Source organism: Zootoca vivipara, chromosome 2 (genome assembly GCF_963506605.1).
Source record: "Zootoca vivipara chromosome 2, rZooViv1.1, whole genome shotgun sequence".
In the NCBI taxonomy this organism is placed as follows: domain Eukaryota; kingdom Metazoa; phylum Chordata; class Lepidosauria; order Squamata; family Lacertidae; genus Zootoca; species Zootoca vivipara.
This window is the reverse complement of record NC_083277.1, coordinates 21,343,587-21,364,732: the sequence shown is the minus strand read 5'-3', so window position 1 is coordinate 21,364,732 and position 21,146 is coordinate 21,343,587. Positions and strand designations below refer to the sequence as shown.

The following is a 21,146-nucleotide window of genomic DNA, read 5'->3' as shown; positions in this document are numbered from 1 at the left end:
GTTCCAAAGTCTGGGAGCAGCCACCAAGAAGGCCCTCTCCAGCATCCCCACCAAGCATGCCTGCGAGGATAGAGAGACTGAGAGAAGGGCCTCCCCTGAAGATCTCAAAACTCAGGCAGGTTTTTATGAGTATCTTTAAGATGGCTTGGACCTAAGCCATGTAGGGCTTTATAGGTGATAACAAGCACTTTGAATTGTGCCTAAAAACAGATGGGTAGCCAGTAGAGCTGTTGTACCAAGGGAATAGTATTCTCCCTGTTACCATACCATCTGTATAAAATGCATGTAGAAAGTTTTCCTTATCATTTGAAGCAAACAGGGTAGCCCCTGCTTGCATAATTTCTGTGTGAACACCAGACCCCTTTAGAGCTTGGGAATAGATCTGTAGGTACCTTGTTTCTCCAAAAATAAGTCGTAGCTATAAAATAAGACGTAGCAGGATTTTTAAGCATTCAAGGAATATAAGCCATACCCCGAAAATAAGACATAGTGATAGGCGCAGCAGCAATGCCGGCCGCGGCAGGAGGAGGAAAAAAAATAAGACACCCCCTGAAAATAAGCCATAGTGTGGTTTTTTTGTTTTTTGGAAATAAGACAGTGTCTTATTTTCGGAGAAACACGGTACCTGCAGTTCCCATAAAGCTTTTGTGCAGAGTGGCTGCAGCTATATATATACAGCTGTGTTTCTTGTTGTTGTTGTCTAGTTGTTTAGTCGTGTCCGACTCTTCATGACCCCATGGACCAGAGCATGCTAGGCACTCCTATCTTCCACTGCCTCCTGCAGTTTGGTCAAACTCTACCCGACATTTAATGAAACTGAGATTCTGTAATTTGAGGAGAAACATTTATGTGAATTTATCAGACTTAATTCTGTTTTGAAAACTTACTGTTTCAACTGGGAAAAGGGTGCTAGAGAGGGCTTTTGTGAGGAAAAGACTGTTGTGAAAGCTAGCAGCTTGCTTTATCTGGTTGTCTTTGCAACACAGAAGGAAGTTGCCCTCTGTTGACAAGTGCATGCAACTTCACTGATTCTAACCCATCACATTTGCTTGGGAGTAAATCACATTGGATTCAGTGGGATTTACTTCTGGGTAATTGCAGGGGGCTTGACTACATGACCCTTGGGGTCCCTTCCAACGCTACAATTCTATGATTCTGTGAATAACAGCTCTTGGTTCAGATCTTGGCCATCACCACAGTGTCCCCCTTTTTCCTTTTTTTTAAAACAAATGAAAGAATTCCTCAGACCCAAAGTTGAGATTACACATGGGGTGAAGCAGATATTTTAATAAGTAAATGTTAATGTGTAGAACATTTACAGTTTCACTCAGCATGTGCATACTGCTTTTCATTTCTTCAGCTCGGGATTTAGTTCTAAATAAACCTACTAAAAAACTTAGTTGGTCTTTAAGGTGCTGCTGGAAGGAATTTTTTATATTTTGTTTCGAGTAGAATCTTAGTCATGTAATAAACAACTCACCCACTACTGACTTCTGTTAGTGACAAACTTTGCTTTAACTTTGCGTCCTGTTTTAATAAGACATGCCAGGGGTTCATAGTGCAATCCTTCAGAATTTACTTAGAAATAAGTCCTATAGAGTTTGGTGGTTATTTCAGGTAGACAAGTGTAGAGTTTTAGCCCAAACTTGAAGTCTTACAACATCAAAACATGTTCTGTCTTGAAGCTATAGTCCTTTCCATTCTCTCCCCCCCCCCACAAAAAATAGAAATAAATATGAGAATAAATAAATATGAAACTTAGGTGGATTCACCTTCCAACTGATGATCTTGTTTAATTTAATTCATTGGATTATAGTAATTAATGAACCTTGCAGTGTTTGCAATCTATCCCAGTTCAATTAGTTTTCTCATCTCTTATACTCATTTATACAGTATTAATCAAACATTCCTGGCAGCTTTATACACCATGCAAGTCTCAAAACTACTAGAATACAAGCTGTCCCACGTAGCTGTATTTTTATTCAATGTCCTTTCTGTTAAGTTGTCGATGCAGTTATTACCCATAGCAGAAGCTGGTGTGTATATTAATGAACACTTTTCCCTGCTGCAAATATCACATGACCTCCTTTCCTTGCAAAAAATATTGGATCTTTTCAACTGCTGTAGAAAAGTGTGCATGTCTTCTCCATAGTGATTCCTTCCAGTACCACCCTCACATTTCATTTCATTTCAATACAATTCATAGGAGTATGACTGGCGAAACTACCAGCCGAGCAACATGAGTGCTTCTGAACTGCAAATGTTGGCTAGTATGAAGAGGCAGCAGAATGAAGAGCTGGAAGATAACGGACCTTCACATGGGTTGAGTGCATCTCAGATAGACAACTGTAATATCAGCATCAGTGCAAGCAGTGATGACACAACCACCTGGAACTCATGTCTTCCAGCGGTAAGCTTGAGCATACCTTCTGTATGTTTTCCTAATGGAGCCCCTAATTCTTCTGGGCTCATTTAAATGTTTGTGTTGGCTTGAGAAGGTTCCTAAATTCTATAGATCCTGGAAAAATACAAACTTTTTTTCCTGTATCTTTATGTTCTTTTAGGGTTCTACCTTTAAGTGTTGTCCGCATAGATGCTCATGACTCATGAGTGAACTCTGCAGCCGTGCGTTATTGATAAAACTTTCCAACAGTGACAGTAAGGTTCTTAGGAGAGTTTCAAACACACTCAAGAGGCCTTCCATGGAATAATAATGTGCAGGGTGCAGCTACAACAGGCATCCCCAAACTGCGGCCCTCCAGATGTTTTGGCCTACAACTCCCATGATCCCTAGCTAACAGGACCAGTGGTCAGGGATGATGGGGATTGTAGTGCAAAACATCTGGTGGGCCCGAAGTTTGGGGATGCCTAAGCTACAGCATCTGTGTCAGATGGCTCTGTTTAAATGCCTCCAGCAACAACAAAAACCCATCAACTCCTAAGGCAGTCAATCACACTGCCAAACAGCTCTAACCATTAGGCTGTTCTCCTAAAGTTTGGCCAAAATCTGGCTTCCTGCAGTTGCCTCCCAGAGCTTCTGTTTCTGCACTCTGGACAACTGCTCTATCGGCGGTCATCACTGAAGATAGTTGCTTCTGAAACAACTCAAAGCTAGTGCTAGAATGACGTGGGACCTGTCTTTCTGAATATGAATGTATATTGAGATACATGCTGTCCATTCCTGAGCATGTTTACTCAGAATCCCTCTGTGTTCATTGGGCCTTACTCCTAAGTGTGTCTAAAGAACAGGTTGAACTATTAGACCATCAAGCCCAAATATAGCTTACCATGACTGGCGGAGGTTCTTAAGAATTGTGAGGCAAAAGGTCTTTCCCATCACCTGCTAGCTTGATCTTCTTAACTGGAGATTTAAAGTATTGAACCTGAGATCTTCTGCATACAATGCATGTGCTGTTATCTCTGAGCTTTGGTTTTGCTCCAAAAGGATTTCAGTATTACTCTATATCATTCTTCAAAAGCAAGTGATCGGAGTAGAAATCCTATATTTTTGCAAAGTGGGCGGAGAACCATAAGCTACCTTTTAAGCTGAAATAATCTTTTCAGGCTAGAAAGATAAGGCTTGAATATTCTTCTTTTCCTTGGGGGAGGGGACGATTACAACATTTATGTTGACTTGAAAATGTCCTAATGTTCAGTATATACTTTAAAATCATTTGATTAATTTGTGCATTCTGCTGGTGTTTTACAGTTGCATTCCCAAAAATTAATAAACATATAAAAGGGAATGTTGAGGCTACTGCTGAGCTGTGAAGGCATTTGAGGCACCTCAGGAGCCTATGACAGAGCAAGCACTGCTCATACATCTCATGCAACCTGTCTTCCCATCATTGTTAAGCTTCATATGCCACCCACCTGCTCTCATCGCTTGTTTCCTTCTATTCCATGTCGGTCACTCCTCTTTTCATATGAACACATGATTCTGCGTTATTCTAATTCATTTCTTCCAATCAATCTAGTCCAGTACAGTCTGCTATGGGGGTGTGCTACTGTTTTTGTTACTATGCTTGGTATTTTTGTCTTTTTAAATTATAAACCACCCTGTGATCATAGAATTGTAGAGTTGAAGGGGACTCAGAGGGTCATCTAGTCCAACCCTCTGCAATGCGAGAATCTCAACTCTATTATTATTATTATTATTATTTACATTTTTATAGCACCTTTCATCCATAGATCTCAGGGTGGTTCACAACATAAAATTACAGTATAAATTTGCATCCAATCTCCTCCAAGGAAGGAGAGTCCACCACCTCTTGTGGGAGTCAGTTCCACTGTCAATCAGCTCTTCCTTTCAGAAAGATTTCCTGACCTTTAGTCAGAATCTCCTTGTAACCTGAAGCCATTGGTTTGGGTCCTACCCTCCAGAGCAGGAGAAAACAAGCTTGCTCCATCTTCCATGTGACAGCCCTTGAGATATTTGAAGATGGTTATCATATCTCCTCTCAGACTTCTCTTTACCAGGTTAAACAAGCCTAAAACATACCTCAACTATTCCTCATAAGGTTTGGTTTCCAGACCCTTTATGATCTTTGGATGGAGGGCAGTATAGAAATGTAATAAATATGATAAATAAATAAAATTTAAAAACATACAGTGTATCCTTACCAATGTTCAGGAACAAAGCACTCTTGAATGCTTTTCTTTTCTTTTTTCTTTTTTGCATAGCCTTTTGCACATGTCTGAGTATTTTGTAAGTGAGTGAGAGAAAGAAATCTATCAGTCTGTAAAATGGGTGCACATCTCTGTTTCCATGTAAATGTGATCCATTTAATAACAAACAAACAAACAAAACTCTTACTTCCTCTGGGAAACCCAGCTCAGGCTATCACCCATCTCAAAAAGAATATACTGGCTTCCAGAACTCAGTTATCCCTGTTATGTGATTGATTATACATGCCCATTTTAGTTTTGCATAATTTTAGAACACAAATACTCAGAATAAAATGTGTCCTGGTACTCATGTTTGGGTTCAAAGTGAGGACTTTGTTCAGCTTCTGTACACTTTGGACTAATGTATTTTTTTAAAAAAAACATTAAGATATAATGAATTATTCATTTAAAAGTATAATTAGATGTAGCTGCAACTAGTGATGAATGTTTTGTGTGTGCCTCTCTACAGAAAACTAGACCTCTTTATGGATTTTTCTCTCTCTCTGAGTTTTTAACTTGAGACCAAAATTTTGTTAAGACACTTTTCAAACAAATGAACCATTCAGAATCCAAGTAATCATTCAGTGGATTCTGATGTTGCCCTATCTTTACACATTGCAATCTATGAACTTGACTTTTGAAACTGTTTTGGTTCAGTTTAGCGGAGAGTATAAAGTTTTATGCGATGTCAAGTTGACAACACTGGCAATTGAAATTCGTTGCTTGTTCAAAAAGCCACTGAGGAAAGTACAGCTGAAAGGCAAGTTTCCTTAAGCTGTCCTTCCAACATGCTTCAGCTTTTTGCCTAGTAAAAAACCTTTCTGTAAGAAAAGTTGACTCCATTATTCTTTTCCAAAGCCTGCTTGATTCCATTATTCTTCCCAAAGTGGGCAAGTATAAATGACCTGCCCTTCTGTAGATCAGCTGACTCTAGAGTTCTCCCATGTATTTTGGTGACTTCTGTAGCAATGTAAGGCAGGTAGCAAGGTAACACATCTATACTATATCCACAATTGTGCATGCATCCAGTTTGCACCTACAATTCCAGACTCATCAAGTGAAACGTTGGCAGGAGTCTGCTTCCTTGTACAAATCTCATTAACTGGATTGGGGCAGATGTTTGGCAAAGTCTAGAACCCGAAATGACAACTCTGTGCCTCAGTGTTCAGAAAATTATTCATAGAATAATAGAATTGTCAAGTTGGAAGGAACCATGAGGATCATCTAGTCCAACCCCCTGCAATGCAGAAATCTGGGGCCTGAACCCATGACCCTGAGATGAAGAGTCTTGTGCTTTACTGGCTGAGCTATCGCAGGTGCAATAGCTCCTGCAGGTGCAATAGCTCCAGCCCCACCCACAAACTCATTATTCAGTCGTGTGAGATGACAGAGGGCCTATTGCTGCTAATTCCTGATATTCAAAATCAATGAGTAATTATGAGACTGGAAATGAAATCGTGAGACCTGACAGCATAATATATATTTCTGATTACTGTCACTTTCCACTTGTGTTCTGCAACTATGAAGGCTATAGATTCTGAGGTTCGTAATATGTGACCTTCCAGACTGCCCTCTCTGGAATGAATTAAGAATTATCTTCTGCATCAAACAAAAGGCATCTCACTGGCATCTCACCCCAGGTTAAGATATAAGGTACATGCCCATTTTGGATGAAAACACCATGGAAACTATTCACTCATTACTCATGTGAGGGCAGTGGCATGTTTTCTCCAGAGTGGGGTGGAGCTTTTATCCCCACCCTTGACTTTGCATTTGTTTCCTGCAACAACAACACATTGTATGTCGTTGTGTGTAAGGAAAACTTGATACAGGAGGTCCTGCTCACTTGTGACCACCATGCAATTGGGACACCTACACAGCCAAAATGTGCACAGTCGTTCTAAAGGGCATATGTGACGTTGGTGGCAGGTCTAGAAGTCATCACATGCAAATTAATCATCATTGCATGCAAATAATGCATGAATAGGGCTTATGAGTTTTTTTTCCATTCTGTCTGCTATCTTGAATTTTTGCTATTAGGCAAGGCAGATTTTGACTCATTTTTTGTTCTCTTTTACCACTCACAGCTCTAGGGGCTGCTGAAAATTAAACCCCACATAAGAATTATGTTTTATACAAGTGAAGCAAAACAGCCATGCCCCAATGTCATTTTGTATTCTGCAGTGTGCAACTGTTCTCATACATGTGTTTAACAATGAAGGGAACTTATCAATAAGGGGACTTATTTGTAAAGTTTTCCTTGCATTGATGATCCTGGAGAAAATTGTATTTTGTGCATTCTTCTCTTGTGTGAAACAATAAAATCTTGTCTTTTCCAATTAATCATATTTCCCCCACTGTTACTGGCTCATCAAATCTTTGCTAATTTTTTCCATATAGATTATAGGCAGCGTCTCACCAGAAAACAAGGCTTTCTGTTCTAAATATTGGCTATATTTTACATAACCTCTTTGTCCCTTGGCCTAATCTATGGCAACAGCACCACCAGAAGGCTGTTTTTTGTCTCTCATTTATCTTTGCTGCAAGATTCCATTCATATGCTTTGTACATTCTTGAATAATAAATACTCGGCTTTATGTATCCAATTACTTTCCCCATGTACTTTAACCTTAGTCCTATACTAGGTTTAGCATTTTCATCTGTTATGCAGCTTGATTTTCTGTTGCCCTTCTATTCGTATCTTTAGTCATATTTGGGGGTTGGGAGTAGAATTGTCTCCTGGCTGTGAAGATACCAGGATGCAAGGCAAATGCATGAACAAATGCTCTCAGGCAACTTGCAAAAGTGATATAATAAAAACTATACTTTCTAGCCAGTGATAGTTTACCAAGAAATGAAATGTAATAACTAGGCTGTCAGGGAAAAAATGTTGAATTGTTTAGCAGCTGCTCCAAACTGTCAGTCCAAAATGAACATAATAGCTTTGAGAACTACATATTTCTCTGCTTAGCTGTCAGGTGTAATAATTTCTTTAAAGTGACTTTTAAATCTTCTTAAAATATATAAAAAATGCCTTGTTTCTAAATCAGAGCATTTTTCTGAAATTATGAATATTTAAAATGAGAATTTAAATGTTAAAATTGAAATCAATTATACCTAGTGTTTTTGTGCATGTGGCCAACTGATGAAAATACAGAAATTTGCAAAAGTGCAAGTGAGAGAGAAAATGCAAATGATTGCTGCTGCTGAATATTAGCAAATCATGAATATACTCAGACTTTTCTCCCATCCTTCAGACAAGCATGACGTTACTTTCCTTTCATATATACAAAATGTTGTATTATTTTCCTGACTTGGGGAGAGCACCTATATTAAGGCACGGTCATTCTACATGGATTCTCCCATTGTTACCCTTCCCTCCTCATTCCTCCCCTCCCTTTGGTGACCCCCACCATTAGGAAGTAGGGCCTCATCTGTTTACTTTTCTAACTCTGTAAGCACTGCATATATATTGATTGCGTGAAGTGGTTAATAATAGCTTCAAGACTGAAAGAACATTGGCAAAATACATTTCTCACTCCTGCTTCTTGTCTTCCACAGCCTGTCAATCAAGGGTGTCACTATCAGAAAGAAATGAACCCTCTTTCCCATTCCAACCCACGGTAAGCTGCTGTTTATAGCCCAGGCAACAAGGATGTGTTCGGAATGTTCTAAAGAACTGATCAATATGACTTTTCTTTGGTAGACTCTTAAATCTTGTTTTCAGCTATTGTGCCTGAGAAAGAGATGTCCACCCTCTCCGCCTTCTCCATGCACACGTGAAACTTTGTAGCTGCTAACATTCATGTGTGCATGTCTGAATGCGAGAGGAAGACATGCAAGGAGGGGTGCAGATGTGGGGTTCAACACTGTTTGGGGTAGGTAGGGTCCTTATTCCTAGAAGCCGCAATGCAACATTAATGTTGATAATAGAAAAGAATCATATTGGAAAGAATTGTTTGGAAGTCTTTGGTGCTAGTCAGGTAATGAAACACTAGAGGGGACTGGAAATTTTGGCATAGGGCACAAGAAGTCCTAGAATTCTTATCCCCACATTCCCGCTTGTCCTGCTGCTTTTCCCTGGGAAAGCCCACTGTCCGCTGCTGAATCAGAACTATCGGTTTTTCTGCAGATAAGCATTTGTCCCGATTCAGCGGCATACAGGAGAAAGCAGCGGGACAAGCAAAAACCACTCTGATATGTGCCTAGAAAGCACGGAACAAGCAGAAAACCTTTTGGACCTGTGCTTTCTAGGCATGGGACAAGCAGAAGTGTGAGCAAGCCCACCAGGAAAGGGGGGGCTAGGAGAGAAAGCCCACCCCCACAGGGAACCTTTTTAGCTTGTGTCTCTCACGGGGGGGGGGGGAATTCCCTGTCCCTTACATTTCAGGCAGCAGCTCTGCATAAGAACTATATTGAAAAGCCATTAAGAAATGTCCTCGTGGCTTTGCTGGGAGACTCTTTCAAAGAGCTGCCCTTGGGGAAAATGGAGGGGAGGCGCAATCCCGGGGGTGGGGGTGGACCCGAGGTAAAAGGGAAAGCTGGGATTTTGTGTCCCACTCCCAGTATCTGTGGGAGCTACTCTTTGAAACAGCCTGCTTTTAAACCACAGAGGAATGTCTCTGTCACTTTGGTAGGCACCACATTGAAGAGCTGCCTGGATTGGTTCAGTAAGGAGTGAAGTCATTTTCCAATTCCAAGGGAAATAGTATAACTCATTTCTAAGCCGATCCAATGGGAGCCAAGGGAAGTTCACCTGTCTCTCTTATTTCTGCATCAATCTCTGCCACAGCGACCGCTTGCGGAGCATACTGTTGAATATTCAAGGGGCACAGTCATTCACATGGACCTCTGGTCCAGGCTCATTGGGTTTCTGTGTGAACTGAGAGTGCACACCCAACCTCTTCTACAGGCACATATTGCCGCTGAAAAGCTGTAATGGAAGCTAGCTTTTAGGGGTTGTCCTCAATTACTGATATTCTCATTACAGAAGCCTAATAAGCTTCCAAGAAACCCCAGGATTCCTTCAAACACAGTTTGAAAACCTCTGGCCGAGAGAGAAATACAATTTGAGGAGTCATGCTGACAATTCACAAACATATCAGAAGGGAAAAGAAGACTAGTATATATCCACTCAAGTCAGAACAAAATGCAGTGGGCTTAATTCTGCAGATTAAGGTTTAGTTTAGTTCCATTTAGGGATTCAGAACCATATATCAAATGTCCTGATGCACAGCTCTCGCCTTCCCTTGCATGTCCCACTCGACCACTTCAATTGGTGGAATTAGCACTACTACAGGGCCACATATTACTCCTGCATTTGTAAGAACTCGATGGTTTAGTCAGTGTGACAGCACCAAAACTTTGGAACTCCCTGCCTGTTGAGTTCAAGCAGATGCCTTCATTGTACTCTTTAGTTTAGACAAATCTAACCATGCGCTTCAAAAGTTGAGGTCTCTTTTAGTATTTTAATTTTTGTCTGGCTGTAATATTTTTTATTTTATTTTTTGCAAAGTGCTTTGGGGTTTTTTTCTTTCAATCAAACTGCATACATTTTATGAAATAAATGTATAGATCACAACTCAGCCAATAGATCTTGCACTTATCAGAATCATGAAACACAGTTCTTGGTATTTCAGACCTATCAAAATAAGCATCTAAATGTGTGTATTGATGTGTGTACAGGCCTTGAAATAGGTATTTGGAGAATATTTTAAAAATACAGATTCATGGGGGAAGGGAACAGAGCAGAATAATAGGTTAAAACATGCAAAGGTGCCATGGATGAGAAACAGGCAGTTTCATCCACTCCTGGTTTTTGTGTCGAGGTTAAAGCTAACCGTCTCCAAAGGCATATCTGTGCAGCTCCATCGGAGGAGTGGGACGTGCGTGTTTCAGCACACCCAACGTACTTCAGGACACACAAGAAGGGGTACTTCAGCCCATATTGGTCCCCTGCCAATTGACAGCTGATGGTAACCATATGGTTGCCTTTCCACAGTGAGCGCAGGGATGCCCAAAGGGACAAAGTGACAAATTGCCATATAAACTGCCTACAACAGCAGAAATACATTGTAGAGGCTAAAACAGGCCAGGCAGAGAAAGGTGAGAGTTTAGCTTTAGAGCTGAGAGCTGCAGAACACGTGAAGCAAGAGCAAGGCTCCCAGATGGAGGCAGGACCATGTCCAACCCGGAATGTTTTCACATATGACACTCAGTGCACCTTGAAGCCTCTCTCGTGCTGTTGCATGCAACATGGTCACATCATTAATGTGAGGCACATAGAACATTCATTCTTGACGGTGTAGATATTAGTATTTCAAATGTAGATTTGAGAAATTAAACCAATTTAAGGCTCATTGGTGAAAATGACACAAGTCTGTCTGGAGTTGTAGATAGCTGTATTTAGTCATTATGTAATATCTTGCGGAATTTTTTGTTTGTATGTGATCAATCTTATAGGCTCTGTAGGGCAGAGTGTACACCAGACATAGGCAAACTCGACCCTCCAGATGTTTTGGGACTACAACTCCCATCGTCCCTAGCTAACAGGACCAGTGGTCAGGGATGATGGGAGTTGTAGTCCCAAAACATCTGGAGGGCCGAGTTTGCCTATGCCTGGTGTACACCATAAGGCTGCAACTGAAATTACCTGTTCCTATTTTCAGCTTGTGCTACACTGGGGTTGGCTCCAATCTAGCTTTGATTGGAAGTAGTCTTCTACCTCTTGATGTGATGATATTCCAGCTGAACTATTTAAAATTCCAGCTGAACTATTTAAAATTTTAAAAGATGATGCTGTTAAGGTGCTACACCCAATATGCCAGCAAGTTTGGAAAACTCAGCAATGGCCAGAGGATTGGAGAAGATCAGTCTACATCCCAATTCCAAAGAAGGGCAGTGCCAAAGAATGCTCCAACTACCGCACAATTGCGCTCATTTCACACGCTAGCAAGGTTATGCTTAAAATTCTACAAGGCAGGCTTAGGCAGTATGTGGACCGAGAACTCCCAGAGAACTCCCAGAAGTGCAAGCTGGATTTCGAAAGGGCAGAGGAACCAGAGACCAAATAGCAAACATGCGCTGGATTATGGAGAAAGCTAGAGAGTTCCAGAAAAACGTCTACTTCTGCTTCATTGACTATGCAAAAGCCTTTGACTGTGTCGACCACAGCAAACTATGGCAAGTTCTTAAAGAAATGGGAGTGCCTGATCACCTCATCTGTCTCCTGAGAAATCTCTATGTGGGACAAGAAGCTACAGTTAGAACTGGATATGGAACAACTGATTGGTTCAAAATTGGGAAAGGAGTACGACAAGGTTGTATATTGTCTCCCTGCTTATTTAACTTATATGCAGAATTCATCATGCGAAAGGCTGGACTAGATGAATCCCAAGCAGGAATTAAGATTGCCGGAAGAAATATCAACAACCTCAGATATGCAGATGACACAACCTTGATGGCAGAAAGTGAGGAGGAATTAAAGAACCTTTTAATGAGGGTGAAAGAGGAGAGCGCAAAATATGGTCTGAAGCTCAACATCAAAAAAACCAAGATCATGGCCACTGGTCCCATCACCTCCTGGCAAATAGAAGGGGAAGAAATGGAGGCAGTGAGAGATTTTACTTTCTTGGGCTCCTTGATCACTGCAGATGGTGACAGCAGTCACGAAATTAAAAGACGCCTGCTTCTTGGGAGAAAAGCAATGACAAACCTAGACAGCATCTTAAAAAGCAGAGACATCACCTTGCCGACAAAGGTCCGTATAGTTAAAGCTATGGTTTTCCCAGTAGTGATGTATGGAAGTGAGAGCTGGACCATAAAGAAGGCTGATCGCCGAAGAATTGATGCTTTTGAATTATGGTGCTGGAGGAGACTCTTGAGAGTCCCATGGACTGCTAGAAGATCAAACCTATCAATTCTTAAGGAAATCAGCCCTGAGTGCTCCCTGGAAGGACAGATCGTGAAGCTGAGGCTCCAATACTTTGGCCACCTCATGAGAAGAGAAGAATCCTTGGAAAAGACTCTGATGTTGGGAAAGATTGAGGGCACTAGGAGAAGGGGACGACAGAGGACGAGATGGTTGGACAGTGTTCTCGAAGCTACGGACATGAGTTTGACCAAACTACGGGAGGCAGTGCAAGACAGGAGTGCCTGGCGTGCTATGGTCCATGGGGTCACGAAGAGTCGGACACGACTAAACGACTAAACAACAACAACACCTCTTGATGTGGGGGTTTCCTCAGTGTTAATCATATTTTAAAATAAGTTTTCTTTATTTCGCTTCTGGCCAGAGGTGTGCCTAGGATCCCTTGGCAAGGAGCTGTATCAGCGCTGGCACCCCCAGAAAAAAAAAATCACTTTACTTCAGTAGCTACATTACAAATCAGTACATTTCACACAAACCAAGTGTCTGGAGTAAGGGCAAAAAAAATCACACGCCTTTGTGCCACGGTGTGAGAAGGACAGGAAGCTTCTCCCATGTTTGATCTTTTCACGGCAGCAGCAGTGCATCTCCACACACATATGCATCATGCAGATTTTTGCGCCTGCGCCCCCAGTGGGGGCCAGTTTCACTAACCCCTCTGTTTCTGGCAGCTTTCCAATATACATCACTTTTCCCTTTTAGGCAAAATCATTAATTTCCCAACATTTACTCACAAGATACCATCTAAAACTGACGTTTATCTCACTGATAAGGCCTGGAATTGATTCCATCCCTTATCAGACACTTTTGAAATCAGTTCCTTTTTATAATCTCAGATACTGTGGCATAATGTCTCTTTGAGCGTGAATTCCACGTGACATTCAACTGCATGGACGGGGGAGCAGGGTTGCACCCACTAGTACCGCTCAGTTGCCTCGCCCCTCAACCCCTGCCATCCATCTGCCCATTTGTTTGGGCACTTTCATCATCAAACCCATTTGATGCCGTATGTGAGCCTATAGAGATAGAACTATTAACATTTAGAAAAATGGCTGTCGGCCAAACTGAGCCATGGTATGCAGCGGGACATAAATCAAATGCATAACAAGATGGTTCCCCTCTGCAGTGTGGCCTAAATTGGGTTCAAGATTTCTGGCAGACAGGTTGACAATGGGAAACAAGCGCCATCCTCTCCCACAGGCATCTCTGATAGAATTGTTCTTGTAAGGACAAGGAAGGGAGCTCTCAACATTGGTTCATCCTTTGGCGAGCAGGTATTATGTACTCCTTCCACTCTTGACTTTTCGTGGGCTGCTTCAAGGCAGCTGATGAGTCACTATATGAAACGAGATGTTTCCAACACTACAGTTCTATGATTCTATAAATACTGAGGCCTTTTGATTGTCTTAGACTTCCACCCTCCTGTTTTCATTGGACAGATAGCAGGGTTTGTTTGTTTTATTCTGCAGATAAAGAATCGAGGCTTAGAGGGTGACCTTTCCAAAGCTACTAGTGTGCAGTGTTATTTTTTTAAAAGGGGGGGATCTAAACCTATCTCTCCCGGTCCTTTTATCCACTGTGTCCAGGTGAAATTTTATTCATTTTAGCACTTTGAAGCACATACTGTAGCCCAGTGACATTTGGAGCACATGGATTGAAGCTCTTCTATTCCCACTATAGCCTGTAGAATTAATCTGATATAGTCCAAAACACTCCATTGTGGCTGCAGTCCTGGGTGGACTTGCTAAGAGAGTAGGCTCCATTGACCTCATTTCAACCTACTTCCTAGTGAAATGCTTTATTTATTTAATTTGATATCTTAAAATACTGCCTTTCTCTCAAGGCACCTTACAACTTTTAAAAACAATGTTATAAAATATGAAGTAAAAACAAACAAGCTTAGAAACAATAATTGAAATACATCAGAATACATTTAAAAACCTGCAATTATGAACAGGATTGCACAGCTTAACTGTGTTGGAGATTTCCTTTTTTTAAAAAAGTTATCTGCAAAAAAAAAAAAAACCATGGCGAGGGGAAGCATAGTAAAGATACAAACATTGTATTCCAACCACCTCACTTTATAGTCCTGAATTTATTTATTTATTTATTTATTTATTTTATTTCTGAGATGCACAGGCAATCTGTAAAACACCTGACTTGTTATTGCCTCCATAAATTCAGTGGCCCTTGTGAACTGCCAGAAAGGTGTTACTGGGCTGTAAATATAGAGGATGACACAATTATGAGGTCAGCTTACATCATGGTATAAAAACTGGAGGAGATGAATATAGTAAATCTGTTATATATAGCCTGAAAAGGCAGGGTCCACGTTGCTACTCTCTTTAAAACAGAAAAACTGAGCTGTTCTTCCTGAAAAGGAGTGATAGTGTTCCAAAAAGGAAGTAAGGAAGGAAGGAAAAATTATTGCTTCTCCAAGTCTGTGATCTAGAGGTATTCTTCTAAAACCTTTTCACAGAATTTCCTCCTTTAAAGGAGAAATCAGAATCCGACATTCTTGGGAAGCACATCTTGGAAGCAAAAGAAGATACGCAGAAAATCAAATGTGATTTGGAAAATGAACATAATGTGTATTTGCACATTATACCAAGACAACTCAATCAAAAGTCTAAGAGACTTAATGAGCAAGCATTATATAGGATGTTACCAAGGGGTCAAATGGAGAGGGGCAAAGAGACTGGGAGATATATTTTCAGCAAGATTAAATCCCTTTTGAAGGGATTTATTTTAAGAGTAGTCAGTTTTATTTTTATTTTTAAGTATATGCATATCCATTTGATCAACACAGGTGAAACTATGGGGGTTTTTTTTATATGAGCAGAGGGATTTCTCCATTTAACATACATGCCTAGTGGATGGTCCGTTTAAGTGTGTGTGTGTGTGTGTTTGTTTGTTTGTATCAGTCAGCCAATGTGTAGAACTTGATGTACCAGGTTACAATCCATTTCCTGTCTCTTATTGGGCTTGTCTCTTATGGTGCTGGAGGAGACTCTTATGGTGCTGGAGGAGACTCTTGAGAGTCCCATGGACTGCAAGAAGATCAAACCTATCCATTCTTAAGGAAATCAGCCCTGAGTGCTCCCTGGAAGGACAGATTGTGAAGCTGAGACTCCAATACTTTGGCCACCTCATGAGAAGAGAAGAATCCTTGGGAAAGACCCTGATGTTGGGAAAGATTGAGGGCACTAGGAGAAGGGGACGACAGAGGACAAGATGGTTGGACAGTGTTCTCGAAGCTACGAACATGAGTTTGACCAAACTGCGGGAGGCAGTGCAAGACAGGAGTGCCTGGCGTGCTATGGTCCATGGGGTCACGAAGAGTCGGACACGACTAAACGACTAAACAACAACAGGGCATCCACAAATAGACACCAGGGCTTGTGGCAGCCATTTTCTAGCCTTGCAACAGCATGGCATAGTTAGCATTTGGGGTTGATGTTGAAAAAAGCTGAGGTAAAGTTTTTGTGTTTTTTTTCCGGGAAATGTTTCAAAAAACAAAGTAATGTTCTGTCACTTTCTATTTAGGAAAGCATTTTTATAAACCTTGGCTCTGCCTGCTTCTCGTCAGCTGTCCTAGAATTGAATCAGTGTCATTCCAGGCTCTTCCCAAGTCACCAACTGAAATTCATGCATCCAAAGATCAAACAGCTGTTTTGGGTTGTTCTTCTTGTTGTTTTTTAAGGAACTGCAGAAACAAGCTAAGATGGAGCATCAATATTTCAGGGTGTTTTGGTCTCTCAGTCAAAGGAAAACTTATCGTGTGACCTCCAATGCAAGGCAAATTTCTACAAGTTTTGAGTCTGGCCTATAGAAATGGGCCTATAGAAGAGTCAGAAGGGTCATTTGAGGCTGCCTAGTCCAACCCCCTGCTTGAGCATAGGATCTGCCATTCAGGATGCAGTTACAGCATCCCTGAGAGATGGGTCTCTTTCTTCTGCTGAAATACCTCCAGCAAAGGGCAGCCCACCAGCTCCCAGACTGACCCATTGTCAAAGAGGTCTTCTTAGTAGGGGAAATGGCTCCCCTGAAATTTCCACCCATTTGCCTAATGATCTCATTTTTCAAAAGAAATTTCACTAATACGTCACACTTTTTGTATGTTGCTTTCACTAATATGCACATTTTATGCACCCCTTGCCCCAGGATATGTTTTTGTACATGTTACTCGCCTAGAGAAAAGCATTGCAAAATTTGGAGAAGTATGGATTTCAAAAGGACAGCTGTGTCTGGCTTCACAGATAGTTTTGTAAAGTGTAAATTAGGTAGGTTCACCTTTAAATGTGAGCTGAAATAAATCCCTTGCACATTCCTATTATGCACATGCTTTTACAGAGTAATCCAAATGCATCTTGTGTCATCGTTTGTGCAAGATTGCCACCTGAGCAGACGAGAAATAGCACACGTTATCTTACTAGCATACGGTGGTCTTGAGGAACAGTTTCTTTGCCCAAAACAGAGCCGTTCTTCATCCTTACTTTATCATTTTTGCCTTGTGATGCTTTCAGATAGCCACCCTACCTCCTTCCGCAAATAAGCTAATGGCAAGCAAGGCAACAACACAGCTAGGACTATAGTCAGATTCAAGTTGTTGGAGCACATATAATTAGGAAGGAAGCGAGATCCTGAAAAACAGTCACACCTTCCTTTCATGTTGAAGGCTGATTCACTACTGAATCTACCTAAGTGGACAGGCAGCATCAATAATCACACAAACCAGTGTTTTAATTGTTCCCCTTGTAGCAGAATGTATTGTTCACATGCCAGTTGAGCAAAAACATGGGTGACCTGGTTACAGCTCATGGGGATGCACAGCTTGTTAGGGCAAGAATGTCTGTAGCCGTTTTCTTCTTTGACTGTAGCTTGTAACAGGCCTGGCTCTCATTCCAGTTTAACCCTTGCATTAACTTAGCCACAGTGCAGACAGTATTCAGATCTTCGCTCTTTTCTCCCTCTTGTTTATAGTGTTGTATTGCAATGCAACAGTTTGCTACCTAAATTATTTAATGTACTCTTGAATGCCAGGCTCTGAATCAACTTCTTTATTTCTTTTCTGTTTTTGCATGAACCAGTGATTCCTCAATTGAAAGCATGGCCACTGGGACTGCTGTCTTGAATCATAGTGCACGTTAGCAACATATCCAGCAAGCTAGCATCAGACACCCTAAATGGCAAAAAAAAAAAAAAAGAGGCTGGTGCTCTGATTACCAGTTGCTGGAAGCTGCAAGGGAGTGGGGAATGCTCTTGTGTTCAGACCATGCTTGTGTGGATTCCCACAAGCATCTGGTTGGCCACTATGAGAACAGGATGCTGGACTAGATGGGTCACTGGCCTGAGCAAGCAAGCTCTTCTTGTGTTCTTCCGTTGCCTCAACTGTCTGTTGCAGTCACAGCAGTCAGGGTGACATGCAGCAATTTCAAAAGGGAATATTAATAATACTGCAAAACATTTCAGAACAGGTACAGCAGATGAGGTTTTAAAAACTACTTGACCTGACAAGCCAGATGATGGAAGAGGGGGCCAACCGAATTTCCAAGGGAAAGGAGTTCAATAATCTAGGTATGGCCCTCTCCAGTGTCTCAACCAACCAGGCTTCCCCCACTGCTGTAATGTAGAAAGGAGCTTCTTCTGCATGGGAGGAGATGGTTTATTAGGTATGTTGGACCCAAACCATAATGGTAATAACCAGCACTTTCAATTCATAATATACACATGCAGTAGATGTGCTCCAAGAATGTGGTCTCTGTTGATGTATCAAGGCTAGTTGATGTTCAACTTTCCAGGGTCGGGTGGGGGACTGGAATTCCCCCAGTTGCATATATAGTCAGTATTTGCACTAATCAGACTGTTTGAAGTGTATTGCAGTTGTCTGAAATTTCCCTACAAACCCTGTGTCTTGTCTTAAATATTATACCTAGCATCTCTCTTTAGAGCACTTTTTGTCCTAGGGTATGCAAAGGACCAAATAAAATAGTTCCTAATGTTTACTATTTTCTTAAGAAATCTTTCTAAAATGAGGTCCCTTAAAAACATTGTACAGCAAATATATATGTAAGTAAGCATTTATTTATATTTCACGAGAGCCTCACCTACGAACTGAGCTGAGAAATCAACACTACTGCGGGGTGGGGAGCGATGAAGATTTAATAGCAGAACAGCTCAAGGTTGAATGTGTACATTTTAAAAAATGAATTCAGCTATACCAAAAAGGCATATTCATTTTTATGATTCATTAGATGAGTGAGGTCATATAACTTCATTAATCATATGCAACAGCCTACACGATGTTATGAAGTATCAGAGAACTATCTTGCAAATGCCAAAATAAGCGAGCAGCAATAATGTATCACAAAATGTACTTTACTTTTATATTGGGCTTGTTCACTAATTCACAAAATTCAATAATTTGCAACAGGGCTGTACAACCATTAATCTGAATTAGTACTGTTCCACTGTATTCATCAGCCCAGCTCATGCATCAAAAGAAATAGGATAATAAAGAAGATAGTGGATCAGAATTGTCTCTAATAGTTTGGAGACTTTGTCATCTGGGTAATTTATATGGCATGAGGGAGAAGGATATCGTACCCTTTGGCATATCCACACTAAAGTCTTGTACTGGTTTATTTCTTCTTCTTGGGAAACTTTGAGAATTATAGGGAGAGCCTTAATCCCCTTTCCTAACAGATTTGTTAAATTAAAACTAAACTATTATTCTCATTATGTTATGATGGACACCATCATAGCTAAAGAAGTATAAAACCAATAGCTAAAGAAGTATAAAACCAATACAGGCATGTAATTTATTTACACTAGTCTTTATGTAAATAAGCCCACAAAAGCTGCTAGCCTGACTTCTTCTTCTATATATAACTAACTTGCTGATAGGCTAATACTTGCCATAGTAGCCTTCAGTTGGCACATTAACTTTGTTCACAGACTGCGGGGGGGGGAGGCATAGTGTTAGACAAAAGTATGTCCTTGGTACCATTTGTAAAAGCAACATCAGTTTGTGCTTTGTGTGGGTTCATACCCAAATCTGTCTGGTGCCGGGGGGGGGGGGGCACCCGGGATTTAATGCTTAAAAAACTGAGCATTTGAGCAGCATCCTGGATACACTGAAGTTATCAGACACTGGACACTTGAGGAATAGGTGGTTTGTGTTGCTTCCTCTCTAGCCAACTATAAGAAGCTGGCGCTGCTCTTTGATATGAATCCCATTGAAAGCCATTTAAACATATTTTGAAAGAGAAGTTGGGGGGGGGAGGTAAACTGAGAACAGTGGGTCCCTGTTTTCAAGTGAGTTTTGAATGGAAGCAGGCCCTAATGATTGGGCTCCCTACTCCAAAGTTACTTGAAAATTTGTAAAGAGTAAATGGGAGGGGGGATCCAGTTGCTATTTTTATGCCAATGGCATATTGTGGATGCTGCAAAGAACTTGGCATGTATGAGGAACACCTTTTCTATCCTGTTAACGAATGCATGAAACCAACTCTGATTGTACTTGAGAGTAATCCTGAAACTTCAGTCTGTTGGTTCACTACGATCAATAGAACCATCATGCTTTATTTTATTTTATTTTATTTATTAAATTTTTATACCGTCCTCCACAGCATAAAAATACAAAATAAAAACACAAAACTCATTTGACTCATTTGGAAATCAGGCCTATGTTGCAGGGCAGTAGTTCTTAAACGTTTCTCAGATTACCCCTCCAGGGAACCCTCTATATATTTCCCATCAAGTACTTGTTTGGCTTGTTGGGTCTCACTCCTGCGGTGAATGAACTGAGAGTGCAATCTCTAGCGCATTCTGCTTCAGCTTTTTGACAGTAAAATCAGCACTGATAACTAAATAAAGGCAATGAGCACGTGTGAGTTACCAGAAAAACTATTGCTGTACAGAAGGCAGAAGTTCTGCAGGCTGCATATAGCTGATCTGATTATGCTAACATAAGATATTGTTCTATTGACTCTGTTGTCCATTGATTTTGCTTGTTTTCCTAACCCTTTGTTCTCTAGTCATCCATTAAGAATAAATGGGTGGCAATCTATAGTACAAGGCAGCAGAAGGCTCTCAGGCTCAAGCCCGCAAGAGAGAAAGCAAGCTTTGTTAAACGTGAGGCAGCTGGTTATTAGAAGACAGCTTCAGGTGTTTTATGAATTGCTGAAGCATTCAAACATAATTCCTAAAATGAATGGTTTGCTTGTGCTCAGATTTCCACTAAAAGAGAGAGAAGAAATAGCTAATTTACACTTTGTTAAATGTGTGGGCATATGAAGCAGCAGACAAGCAAATCTAGGCCTTGACAGCTCATAACTGATATGCTTCATTATCGCCTGTTTGACTGAGATGAAATGAGAATATGGAGGGATCTTGCCGAGTATCTCCTTTCCCCTGTGCAAGTTCTTTAATGCAATTTTTATATAGCTAATAAGCTGATAAACACATGAATCAAAGTTTGCAAAAGGGACAGGACGGGTTTTGTTGCTGCTGCTGCTGCTTTTGTTAAATTAGGTAATAAAACATGGGG

The 21,146-nt window shown here is 40.9% G+C and overlaps 1 protein-coding gene across 6 annotated transcripts in view; it reads left to right on the top strand.

Annotated features, from left to right (window-relative positions):
• The window catches only part of CFAP20DC (CFAP20 domain containing), a 137,324-nt gene that overhangs the window by 92,601 nt on the left and 23,577 nt on the right, over positions 1–21,146 (top strand). For all 6 annotated transcript variants that reach the window (XM_035106806.2, XM_035106802.2, XM_035106801.2 and 3 more), the window contains 2 exons: positions 2,207–2,410; positions 8,230–8,291. In XM_035106806.2, coding sequence (XP_034962697.2) covers positions 2,207–2,410; positions 8,230–8,291 — 266 coding nt within the window. The remainder of the gene's footprint in view (positions 1–2,206; positions 2,411–8,229; positions 8,292–21,146) is intronic.